Here is a 12,601-nt window from a genome sequence, read left to right as displayed (position 1 = left end):
GAAGTAATTCTCATTAGCTTTCATTATGTTTTGTATAAAGTTATCTTACGAAGATCACGTATAGAAAAAGAAATATAGTTGGAGTTGACCAAAATAAATAAACCCTCTCTTTATATGAAGGCAGTTTGCAGAATTAAAAAACCAGACTAGGTATAGTCTGTAAAAAATATTGCTGAAGAAATCTAAAAACAATTGAAGTAAAATAGTGGCAAATCTAAAGATTGCCATGATAGTGACTTACATATTTTGTTTACTAAAAACTGGATTAAGGATAAACACGAATTTATTCTAAAATATATATTCGAAAAATATATTTTTGTATATATAAAGGTGCAGTGTCTTTGAAGTAATTCTCATTAGCTTTCATTATGTTTTGTATAAAGTTATCTTAGGAAGATCACGTCTAGCTAAAAGAAATCTAGTTGGAATTGACCAAAATAAATAAACCCTCTCTTTATATGAAGGCAGTTTGCAGAATTAAAAAACCAGACTAAGTATAGTCTGTAAAAAATATTGCTGAAGAAATTTAAAAACAATTGAAGTAAAATAGTGGCAAATGTAAAGATTGCCATGATAGTGACTTACATATTTTGTTTACTAAAAACTGGATTAAGAAGAGCTCATTAAGGAAAGAAATGTGGGACTGGAGGCTGGAAGAAACCTCCCCACTTACAACGATAATATATTTTATGTACTACTACATAAGTAAAGGTACTACGTAGGAGTAAAGTTAGATTATAGAGCTGCGTAGTCTCAATCTTAAATCTAGATTAGGGTAGATTTATAAGTGTTGTTATTGCAGAAAGTATTGAAAATAAAATCAGGACAAACCTGAAGATGAGTTATTAAAGTGCTTTGATTTAGTACTGAATAGGAGTAAAGTTATCTTTCAGAGGTGTCTATTCTTAGACAATAAAAATTTAACCAAGGATAGCTCTGTAAGAAGAATTATTGAAATATGTTAAAAGTGTTGCAATTTAAATATTTGTAAACTGGACTGAGAATGTAAACTATAAGAGATCCATCTTGATGTGATAATGATTTATTTTTCACTGATGCGCTGACATTGTGATTTGAATATCTCCGTGGGAACTTTCTAGAATATTTTCTTGTATATAATGAATGTCTAATTTGATTATGTTCAGTACCTTGGTCAGAATTCCATGAAGTAAAGAATTCGATGGTGTTATTGAACTGGTGTTGTTCACAGGATGAACAGTGACTTCCGGATAAGGAGGAGGAGGCTTCGCGTTGTTTTGTAGATGCATCTGCAGCTCGTTCTTCTCTTTCTGGGATAATTTGGCGAACTGTACCAAAATGTCCTGGTACGACGTGGTGTCTTGAGAATACGAGTCTAGCGTAGATGATCGGGAGTTTTCGCGGCTCTGGAATAGACATTGGTGTTTTTTTTGTCGGCGGTTCACTTATAATAATGTTATACTTACGCCGTTCATATTATTGAGCAAAAATCCTAACTCGCTGGCGCTTTCGTGGTCAGCGGGTTTTTGACCAGAGGCGAAAGAGCCACCTGAAAATCCCAAAAAACTGCTTTTACCGTCACTCTGAGAGTGTCTGATTCTCCTACCTCTTCGCGGTACAGCCTCCGGGTGTCTTTGTCTAAAAAACACAAAGTTTATATATTTCCATTATGAAATTTTATCAATATATATGTTTAATTGATAATAGAAAATTCGATCGCTATAGCTTTGGCAGAGCAAATTAGTAGCAAATGTCAACTGTTTTCATACATCAAATTTTCCAGGTCATCCATATTTGCATGTCAACATCTTAATTTATGGAATGAAATAAATAAAAATCCAGAAATTATTCATCTCTTAATCTTTCTGAAATTTTTAGTTTTCGTTGTAACAGGTGTGCCGGTTATTCCTTCCCGGTTTTTTTCGCCTAATTAAAACACGTTATTTACGTTGGAAACACACATTTTGCCCATCTCTCAGGCAATTCTTGGATGCTATTTCAAAAGAACGTTTCTCCTTCGAGTTAAATCTTTAATCGAGTAATTTTTTGGCGTCGTTGAAATCGGCGAAGCGCTGCTCTACAAGCGCATGTCCCATCGATGTGAAAAGGTGTTGTCGGATGGAACCAGGTTTGGAGAGTACGTCCGGTGCGATAAAACGTCCCTCCTCCTCCAAGTGATTTCAACACTTCTTTGACTGGTTTTGCTCTTTGAAACGGTACGTTGTCATGCTGCAAAACCATCTTGTCATTTCTTTGAGCATATTGTAGATGTTTTTCATCAATCTACAATATGCTCATCAATATACAGTTGATTTGTTGTCGGTAGTGATCAGTATTAACTGTTTCTTTAGGTTTTAAAAGTTCGAGTTGACCCTAGAATATGGTCTTGTCACCAAAGCGATTTGGCCTTGCAGTGGATGGCGAACCAGATGATTTTTTTCGATTGGATTTTTCCTAGAAATGATATTATTTTATACTTTTAAAGCAGTATTTCATGTGACATCCATCTACCGATCTTGTATATCTTTCCCATCGCTTGTAATCATCCACAAATTGCGCCTTGGCTCACATTCAACTTGCCTGCCAATTGTTTTTGAGCTTGTGTTAGGTCTTCATCCAATAACTCATGAAATGTTGCCTCTTTCTCAAGCATTTTGGGCTTTTGCCTTGAACGTTGAAATGACTGCATTTGGGTTGTCGAAACCACGTTTCTCATTTTCTTATGACTGGAGCATGCTCACCGTGAATCTCTATCAGCAAACGATGATTTTCAGCGGCTTTTTTCTTTTCATGAAACAAGACAAGTTATACGTGCTGCAAATGTACGTGTTCAGACACAAAGCTAGATATTTTCCGAAAAAATCTAAATCCATAACGTTGTTATTTTGGTAACTTGTGTAGTTTTGAGGTTAACGTCGGTAGAATAAAATGACATAAGTATCAAATTATATATAATCTACCCAAAGTTGCTGTGAATATACGTTATCAATAGGTTTAACGTATTGCCTATCGCAATTTGTAAATTCGTTTTAGAAGCAGACAATATTTTCCTTCTCATTTTATTTTAGTTAAAACGAGATATAATGCTGTCTGATTCGTTCGAACACGTAAACGAACCAGCTTGTCAAAGTCGTCCGGTTGTCAAACGTATGCAAAATTCTTCAAAACAATACTGATAAGAGGTTATAAACCGACAAACGTTGTCGTAACGCTTTGCTTGTTTTGATAAATTTCAAATCGTTGCTTATGCTACGTGCTTACTTATGACTAGTGAACATTTTTACAAAAGTTGGAAAGTAATTACCGTCACACCTGGTATTACTAAATAACTAAATATATATACCGTTCAATTTAACATAAAATTCTCTACAATCCCTATAATTTTTATTAATCTATGATAGTTTAACAGGAACTAAGGAAGAGAGCTTTTTTCCAATTAAATTGGTTCTGTTCAAGACTAATTAGTATCCTGTATATAATTAAGTGCATAATAAAGATCTAAGGCATTCCATTAATTAATATATTGTCTTGACATTATTTTAGCAGTAAATCCATAAATATATACCTTGGAGTGTTTCAAAATTGGATATATTGAAAAAATAGTTGTGATCTAGATATAATTAAAAAATATGCAACCAATGTTATGCAACTATAAATTATTTTTTTAATTTCGTTTTACAACGTTGCCAGATTATGATTTTAATAATTAACGAAACTGATTATAATAAATGTTTTTATTCTGCATAAACACGTACAGTTCGCACAAACTGGCAACTGGCACCGGTAGACTAAAATATAAACTAAACATTTTTTATTGTGTCCGCATTTTTTATATTTTTCTGGTCAGCTTCTGTTATTTTTGTGTTAATTCTTGTGTAATGTTAATTATAGTTTACATATTTAGTCATAGAACGATTTGGAAAATGGTTGTGGCATATTTTGGAAACGAAATAAACCGTGAAAGTATTGATATTTACCTGTGATCCGCAATAATCGCCTGGACATCGCGTGTAGGCCTCTGCTTTTGCCTGAAATCGAGGGCCGAGTGCAGATCGAATTGAGACTGTTTGGTGGTGTGCAGCAGGTTCTTCTGCTTGGATCTCTCAACGTTGACTGTTTTGACGGAGTTCGGTTTTTGATTGCATTTTAAGACGCTGAGTTGTCCTGTAAAACCATTAATCGTTAATCGACGTGATATTGGTGGCTAGGGTTTCGATGACTGACCGTTGACTTCTGGCTGGAGATCGTTGATATCGGTGTCGCCGATAAATAGCGTGTTCTTTTTTCTTTGAAGGCGTATAAGTAGTTCTTCTTTGAGCTTTCTGGTGTGGAGTATCTGGTTCCATTCCCTTTCCTGTTGAATAATGATTAGTTTTAGCACGTGTAGAGGCATCAGTACTTATTAATTCCTAGAGTCCTAGAGTTATTTGGCAAAAGTTTTAATATTATGTTCGAAATCAATACTTGTTTAGTTACTTTTAAGTTTTAGTTACAGTAACAACAGAATATCTTTGTGTTATAACAGCTCTGCCTTCAAATTCTCAAGTAATTTCTGATCAACATGCCTTTGTTTTCTTTTCTATTAATAAGATCTTATACTAGATATGCTTAGTATAATCTTAATTTTCAAATTATTTTATTACTACTGCTCTGTTGGCGAGTACCGGATTAAGACATCAGTATGTATTTCCCAAATCGAAATAAAATTAATCTACTTCAGCTAAAGTTAAGAATACACTTATACACTAAACAAGTTCGTTTAACCAATTTAATCTTGTGTAATTTGGTTCTACGTTGCTGTGATTTAGCAACCTTATTTTATGTTTTAAGGCGAAATCTTGGATCACTTTTGATTGATCACACACATTTGATTCCGAGGTCATCGTGCAACTCTTTGTATAACTTTGTTGTTTTGAGTGGGTTGGATTACTAGTTAGTTTGATGTTTTAGTGATTATTTCTGTGATTTTAGGTCAAGTTGAGAGTATCTTCCGACTAACCAGTACAGTTGCTTGACTTTGAGTTTGATCTGCTCTGCTTTTTGTCTATCATGATGCTTAAAATTTAACCTACCATCAAGATATATTCCGAGATATTTAGGTGATTTTGCTTGAGGAATCGGAACGCTGCAACGCAAAATTAACATGGACGGATTTGGAGCTATTAAGCTGTATTTTCCAGTCTCTAGCTAATTTGTAGATTTTGTTGACTGCTACTTGTACTTTTTCTACAGCCTTAGACAGAGATATATATTTTGTCATTATAACTGTGCCGTCGGCTAATATTCCAAGTACTCTTTCTTTTGTTATTTGGATATCAGCAGTATACAGCAGATATAGGAGTGGTCCTTAGACACTATCCTGTGGAAACTAATATTTAAACGTGTTAAAAATTTTGTAATAATACGAGATTTCCAGTTTGGTTTTCGAAATTAACATTCAATAATCGATCAAGTGCACAAAGTAACTGCGGCTATTGAAAAAGCGTTTGAGGAAAAGAAATACTGCCCTGAAATATTCTTGGATGTCTCATAAGCTTTTCATCGGGTTTGGCATTTAGGATTAATCTGTAAGATGAGCAAATTGTTACCGTGTAACTATTGTCAATTCCTAGAGTCATATCTTTTCGGAAGAAAACTTAGAGAATCGCACGATATGGCGTTCTCGACATTTCAAACTATTTCGGCTGGAGTTCCACAAGGTAGTGTCTTAGGACCTCCCCTATATCTGCTCTACACTGCTGATTCCAACCACAAAAGAAACACTACTTGGAACCTTTGCTGACGACACAATTATTATGGCAAACGACATATCTGTGTCTAGGGCAGTAGAAAAAGTACAAGTGGCAGTCAACAAAATCTGCAAATGGATGAAAGATTGGAAAATTCAACTTAATAGCTCCAAATCTGTTGACGTTAATTTTGCATTGCGGTGAAATAATAAAAACTTAATTATATCACTCAATGGTTGCCCGGTTTCTCAAGCAGAATCAGCTAAATACCTCAGAATCCATCTTAACGGTAGTTTAAATCGGAAACATCATTTTAGACAAGAAGTAAAACACATTAGAACCAAAATAAAACAACTATACTGGTTAGTTGGAAGATATTCTCAACTTGATCTAAAATCAAAGAGTTTGATTTATAAGACAATCATAAAGCCAATTTGGACGTATGGGGTGCAAGTATGGGGTTGCACTAAAAATTAAAATCAACTAGTCATCCAACGGTGTCAAAACAAGGTTATTCGATTGATTACCAATGCTTATCGCCACGTAACCAACAAAGAACTGCACGATGACCCTGAAATCAAATGTATTTGCAAAGTTATCCAAGTTAGCCTTGAAACACGAAAGAAGATTACTAAATCATATTAACGTGTAAGCAGTACAACTGCTGGAAAGCGCGCGGGATGTCAGGAGATTGAAGCGAACCAAACCATATGAGCTTATATAAAGTGTATATATTTAGTGTAAACTATAGCTATAAGTTATTATAATTTTATAACTGAGGAATACATATTGATGTATTTTTTCGCACTCGTCTTGCTTGTGCATTAATCCAAGTACAAATGAAATGTAGTAATAAATTAATTTATAATTAAGATTGTACTAAATATATGTAATAAAGATGTTATAAAAAAAATGTTGCAACAGTAGTGTTTCTTGAAGTCGGTAGCCAAAGATCAGTGTATTCGTCACCCTTGTGACAATAAGATGTCTGTAATAAAGATGTTATAAAAAAATTTTGATTGGATTGCTTATGCACCTTCATTTTTATTTCGATTTAGATTTAAGATACCCTTGTGTTGCATAAGATGCTCTTTGTTTCACTATTTTAGTAAACAACAATTATAGTTCATGATATTGTTTTTTATTGCAAAAAACTTAACAGTAACTAAAACAGTATCGTTGGAATAATTTACAAAAAAGTTGGGCAGCCTTGTTTTAGACTATAGGCCGAGAAACAAGATCTGGCATATAATTGGCCCATTGAGCAAATGCGCATTTATATAAAACGAATAAAATTCCAATATTTGATTGCGTATGAGAGTTTGATTGTTTATAAAGGAATATTTCACTGATATTAGGAAACTGAAGCTGTAGATTTACATAATTTCCTGAGTCAGATTCAACCCTGAAGTTTTTAATGTGACAGATGGCATGGAATGCTGCTTATCCAGTGTGACCACGAGATTATGGCTTGAATTTGTAATAATTTGTTATCAGCATTCAGTTAATCTCGGTAATTTTCGGTTCGATTCGCGTTCTTTCTTATTTAACAGAAATAACATATCTTCCCGATATTTTGAAGTGATAAAAACTAAAGTTGTCATGTTGATATTCAAATGTTAGTCAAATGTTATGTTAAAGTTGTCTAATATAAAGCAGTATATCATAAGATTGACACAACCTTGAAATATTAGTGATTCTCTTAACTTTTTAAAATCGTTTTCGAGTTTTGTTAATAATAAAGCAAACTGAACTATTATAGGAGATAATTATATTGTAATTGTTGCGGTTGAGTTCGAGTATTGAAAGAAACAACAATTCTTCTTATTAAAAACAGTCAAGTTTTTCGACAGATGTTGTAAAATCTATGAAATTAATGAATAACCTGTTAAAGTGAATATATAAAAATTGGGTAAAAGTGGGTAAAAATATATAATGTTATGCATAAAATATAAGGTTCTTTTCTTTCACAATAAATGTTTTTTTAACGGATTTAACTAAATGTACTTCCAGTATTTTAAAATATTAAATTTGTATGAATAAAATTTAAAAGTTACATTTATTCTAAACAATATATTCTCGATATCTACATACAAGTCATATGAAACGGCAACAGTGTAAAATTGAATTTGAATGTTATGAGCCGCTATTAAAAACCGTATGTCACAAATGGTAAGTAGATTCTTATTATGTCCTATCAAAATGCACTTTTTCAAATTCATAACAGCCAATGTGGAAATACTGAAGTAGAAATGAGAACACTGATATATAAATAAAATCTCAAAAAAACGGATATAACCTATTTGTATTTTCGATATTTTATTAATTATAATTTTTTAATAATTAATGAATTATTTATAGGTTATGCTTATTCTAAACAATATATTCTTGAAATTTACATACAATTAATAAAAACCGTAATCTTTTGACATTGAATTTGGATGTTTTGAGCTGTTATTAAAATTCGTATATCATAAATGGTGATACGTAGACTCTGGTAAATTCATTGCCATTTTAATACCACTTTTGAAAATTATATAGCTAATATGCTGATGCTGAACAAATTAAATTATTGATAAATAAATAAATATTCAATTCTGTTAAAATTATTTGCACTTTTAATTGGTTATATTTAATTTAAACGATATATTCTTGAAATCCAGATACAATTGCGAAACTGAATTTGAATATTTTGAACCGTCATTAATGCTCATATATTATCAATGGTAATACGTAGTCTCTTGTAGACTTCTTGCTTCTTGTTCATTTGTTTCAAGTGACACAGATAAAGAATGTTGAAGAAGTGACAAAATGGTAAAATTGTGGGAAATGACAGATTCTCAATAAATACTTGTTCAAGTGAAATTAATTCCTGATTATAAAAAGGAGTGTTATTTCCTTGGCATGAATTTTTGTAGAACATCTTTGGTTATATTTGTTTATTTTTTAAAATATTTGTGACTAATTTTAACGATTTTTTAAATACAATTTACGGTATTAATGATTTTTTCAATATATATTGTAGAATCTCCTTTTTACCAACTAGTACCGACTGGCGAGTGATCTAGAAATTATCCCAAAATATATCCGGTTTTACCCAGCTAGGTTACTGGCGTGACTGGGATCATTTTCCTTGTTGAATTTTACACTCTTGTCTAAGGACAAACACAACTGTTAAATAATCACAAATATTATATTTACGACTATGCCTCAGCATGATTTAAACACGTGAATATCGCAAAAAAATCCATAAAATGATTTTAAATGACCGTAAATTGAAATTGAATGAAATAGCAGACACTCTAAAGATATCAATTGAACGTGTACATCATATCATTCACGAAAATTTGGGTATGAGAAAGCTCTGTGCAAAGTGGGTGCCGCGTGAGCTCATTTTTGTCCAAAAACAACGACGAGTTGATGATTCGGAGCAGTGTTTGAAGATGATCAAGCGTAATAAACCCGAGATTTGCATCGATATGTGACAATGGATGAAACATGGCTTCATCATTTCACTCCGAAGTCCAATGGACAGTCATCCGCGTTAACTGCACACGATGAACCCGCTCCAAAGCGTGGAAAACGCAACAGTTGGCTGGCAAGATTATGGCGTCTGTATTTTGTATCAATCATTTTGTATCAATATTGTGTATCAACAGCGACTATTACATAGCGTTATTGGACCGTTTGAGGGAGGAAATCGCCGAGAAACGGCCGCATTTGAAGAAAAAGAAAGTGCTGCTTCACCAAGACAATGCACCGTGTCACAAGTCCGTTAAAATGACAAAAATCCATGAATTAGGCCACCGTATTCTCTAGATCTGAGCCCCAGCGACTATTTCCTGTTCTCAGATCTTAAAAGAATGCTCGCTGGGAAGAAATTTTCGTCGAATGAATAGATGATCGCCGAACCTAAGGCCTATTTGGACAAAGGACAAATCGTACTAAAAAATGGTGTCCAAAAGTTGGAGGGCCGCTATCATCAAGGTATCACCCTTGAAGGGAATTATGTTGAATAAAAAAACAACTAATTTTGCCAAAAAAATGTTTTTTACTATGGTAGGCCGGGTTATTTTCAAGTGACCTGTTGGAATTGACTCTGATTAATTTCAGGTTGCATTAGTAAATGCAATTCTTAACAAAGCATTAACCGAATATTGTAGGTAATAAATACGTTAATTTGTGTATAAAGAGTTAAAATGAATATTGCATAAGAGTATTAACAGTTATAAAATAGTTTCATAGAATTTTAATTGGGACATAAGACAACCTAAAGATGAGCTATATGCAAGGGCGAGATCGAAGAGTGAAATAAATAAGCAAAGAACAATACAATTTTATTTAAAAATTTAGATAAAGAAATTATTCTTATAATCCATCATACTTATGATACTTTGTTGGGTTCAGTGGCATAGTAATTCACATTTATTAATACTTTGTTGATTATTAAGAGTTAATGGAAATTAGATTTAATTAAATGCAATTTAAAAAATGTTAGTGAGTTAGACATTTCTTATTCTAATTAATGGTGTGTATTCTCCTCTTATCGTCCTGTAAGCCTGTTACCTGTGATCTCTAAACTATTCGAAAAACTATATATAGAGACTTAATAGTCGTAGAGGAGTGACATATTATTCCAAACCATCAATTTGGCATCCGTAATAAACACAATAGAACAAATACATAGATTAGTCAACCAAATTAACAAAAACTTAAACGATAAAAAATATTGCTCCACTACATTTCTGGATATTTCTAAGGCCTTCGACAATGTGTGGCATACTGGAGTGCATGTTAAATTGAAAAATATTTTGCCCCATACGCAATTTTAATTGCTGAAATCATACCTCACAGACAGACATTTTATTGTCAAATAGGGTGACGAATACACTGACCTTCACACAATATATTCGGGTGTTCCGCAGGGCAGTATCTTTGGCTACCGACCACAAGAAACACTACTGTTACAACAGTAGTTTTTTTTGATAACATCTTTGTTAGATATGTTTAGTACAATCTTAATTATAAATTAATTTAGTACTACATTTCATTTGTATATTACTTGAATTAATTTACAAGCAAGACGAGTGCGAGATAAGTTCGTATGGTTTGGTTCGCTTCAATCTTCTGACATCCTGCGCGTTGTCCAGTAATTGTATTGTTTCCACGTTAGTATGATTTAGTAATCTTGTTTCGTATTTAAGGCGAAATCTTGGATAATTTCGTAAATTCACTTGATTTCCATGTTTCCAGGTCATCGTGCAGTTCTGCGTTCGTTACGTAGCGATAGGCATTGGTAATTAATCGAAAAATTTTATCTTGACAGCGTTGGATGGCTACTTCATCTTAACAAAATCGAATTGTGGTTGAAAACGTGGCGTATCAAAGCAAATGAGACAAAATCTTCCCATGTGACATTCACCCTTTGTAAAAGAACATGTCCCTCAGTAAAATTGAATAACCACGAATTTCCGCAAGCAGACAACGTTAAATATCTGGGAATGCATTTTGATCGATGTTTGACATGGAGAAAACATATGGTGACAAAAGGCAAATAGCTTGGGGTTAAACTAAACCAAATATACTGGCTGATAGGGCGTAAATCTAAATTATCATTAGGTAACAAGGTTTTGCTGTATAAGTCAATAATAATAATAATTAGGCCCATTTGGACCTATGGTATTGAACAGTGACGTGCTACTAGCAAATTTAACATATATATCCTCCAGAGGTTCATATTACGTATCCAGCAAACTGATTCACCGCGATATCTCCTTAAAACCCATAACGAGTGTGATTCGAAGTGTTAGTACGAAGTACTCTGAAGGACTATTAGTGCATCCCAATGCACTCGCCAAACAGTTAAATGTGCACGATGGCAGTGTAGTGTATGGGCTCAAACGCAAACTACCATACGAATTAATTAATAGACACATAAAGTGAGATTTAATAATCTCTAGAATAAGTTCGGATAGTATCTAGAATAAGATTTAGATTATAAGTTGTACAGCAGATCACTTACTGAAGTGATCTTCTACATGTTAGAATGGTTATATTATATAACGGAAATCATATAATAATACTTATTGCTCATGGGCAGATTGTTGACGTTCTGAGAGATTAATTTAAAAAAATGTTGTATATCAAATACATTTCTGATCTTACATTGAAAATACTGTGGAAACAACACATTCATTATGAGAGCAATATCAGCAGTTAATTAAAATCTTACCTAAACGTTGGTATACTCTACATAAAATTTGTACTCACCTTCTCCTTGGCTAACTCGCTGAGGGTTTTGATTTCTGCTAGGAGGTGTTCGCTAACGGCTTGAATCTGCTCCGGTGTGTTGCACTCCGACAATTCGCAGAACTCATTAATTATCTTGTCCCTCGAATGGAAATTCTCCTGAATATCCGTCTTCAGCTTCTTGATTGCCAATTCCTCATTGTCTAGCTTCCGTTTGTTGTTCTCCGTGGAACTGTTACTGAACGATTACCGTTAATTAAGAGATGAATTAGTGCATGATTTCTAAATTGTTGTGTTTTTAGTTAAATGTTTGGTACTTAAGAAATGTTAATAAAAGGTTTTTTTAGAATTTTAGGACTTTTACTTGAAATAAGACTTATATAACGAGCCGAGGAAATGGTAATTACGAGTTGTTTCATATTTTTCAAAAGAAATTGATTTATATATCTCTTGATACTCCCAACTTGATCTAAAATCAAATACATTTTTTATCAGTCTGTTATAATGCCTGTATGGATTTATGGAGTTTAAATATGGGGTTGCAATAAAACATCAAGCAGCTTGTAATCCAACGATGCCAAAGCAAAATTTATCGATTAATTATTAATACTTATCGGTACGTAACCAACGAAGAACTATACGAT

At 33.1% G+C, this 12,601-nt stretch overlaps 1 protein-coding gene across 6 annotated transcripts in view; it reads right to left on the bottom strand.

Moving 5' to 3' along the window:
• The window catches only part of LOC143198416 (uncharacterized), a 58,458-nt gene that overhangs the window by 1,589 nt on the left and 44,268 nt on the right, over positions 1-12,601 (bottom strand). For all 6 annotated transcript variants that reach the window (XM_076407601.1, XM_076407602.1, XM_076407603.1 and 3 more), the window contains 5 exons: positions 11,979-12,195; positions 4,204-4,333; positions 3,957-4,143; positions 1,446-1,617; positions 1,149-1,385 (listed from right to left, as the gene is read on the bottom strand). In XM_076407601.1, the coding sequence (XP_076263716.1) occupies positions 1,149-1,385; positions 1,446-1,617; positions 3,957-4,143; positions 4,204-4,333; positions 11,979-12,195 (943 nt within the window). The remainder of the gene's footprint in view (positions 1-1,148; positions 1,386-1,445; positions 1,618-3,956; positions 4,144-4,203; positions 4,334-11,978; positions 12,196-12,601) is intronic.

Source organism: Rhynchophorus ferrugineus, unplaced genomic scaffold (genome assembly GCF_030347505.1).
Source record: "Rhynchophorus ferrugineus isolate W39M unplaced genomic scaffold, kcgeb_rfMv2 rfM6, whole genome shotgun sequence".
In the NCBI taxonomy this organism is placed as follows: domain Eukaryota; kingdom Metazoa; phylum Arthropoda; class Insecta; order Coleoptera; family Curculionidae; genus Rhynchophorus; species Rhynchophorus ferrugineus.
The sequence above is the reverse complement of the archived record's forward strand: the minus strand, read 5'-3'. Positions and strand labels throughout refer to the sequence as shown.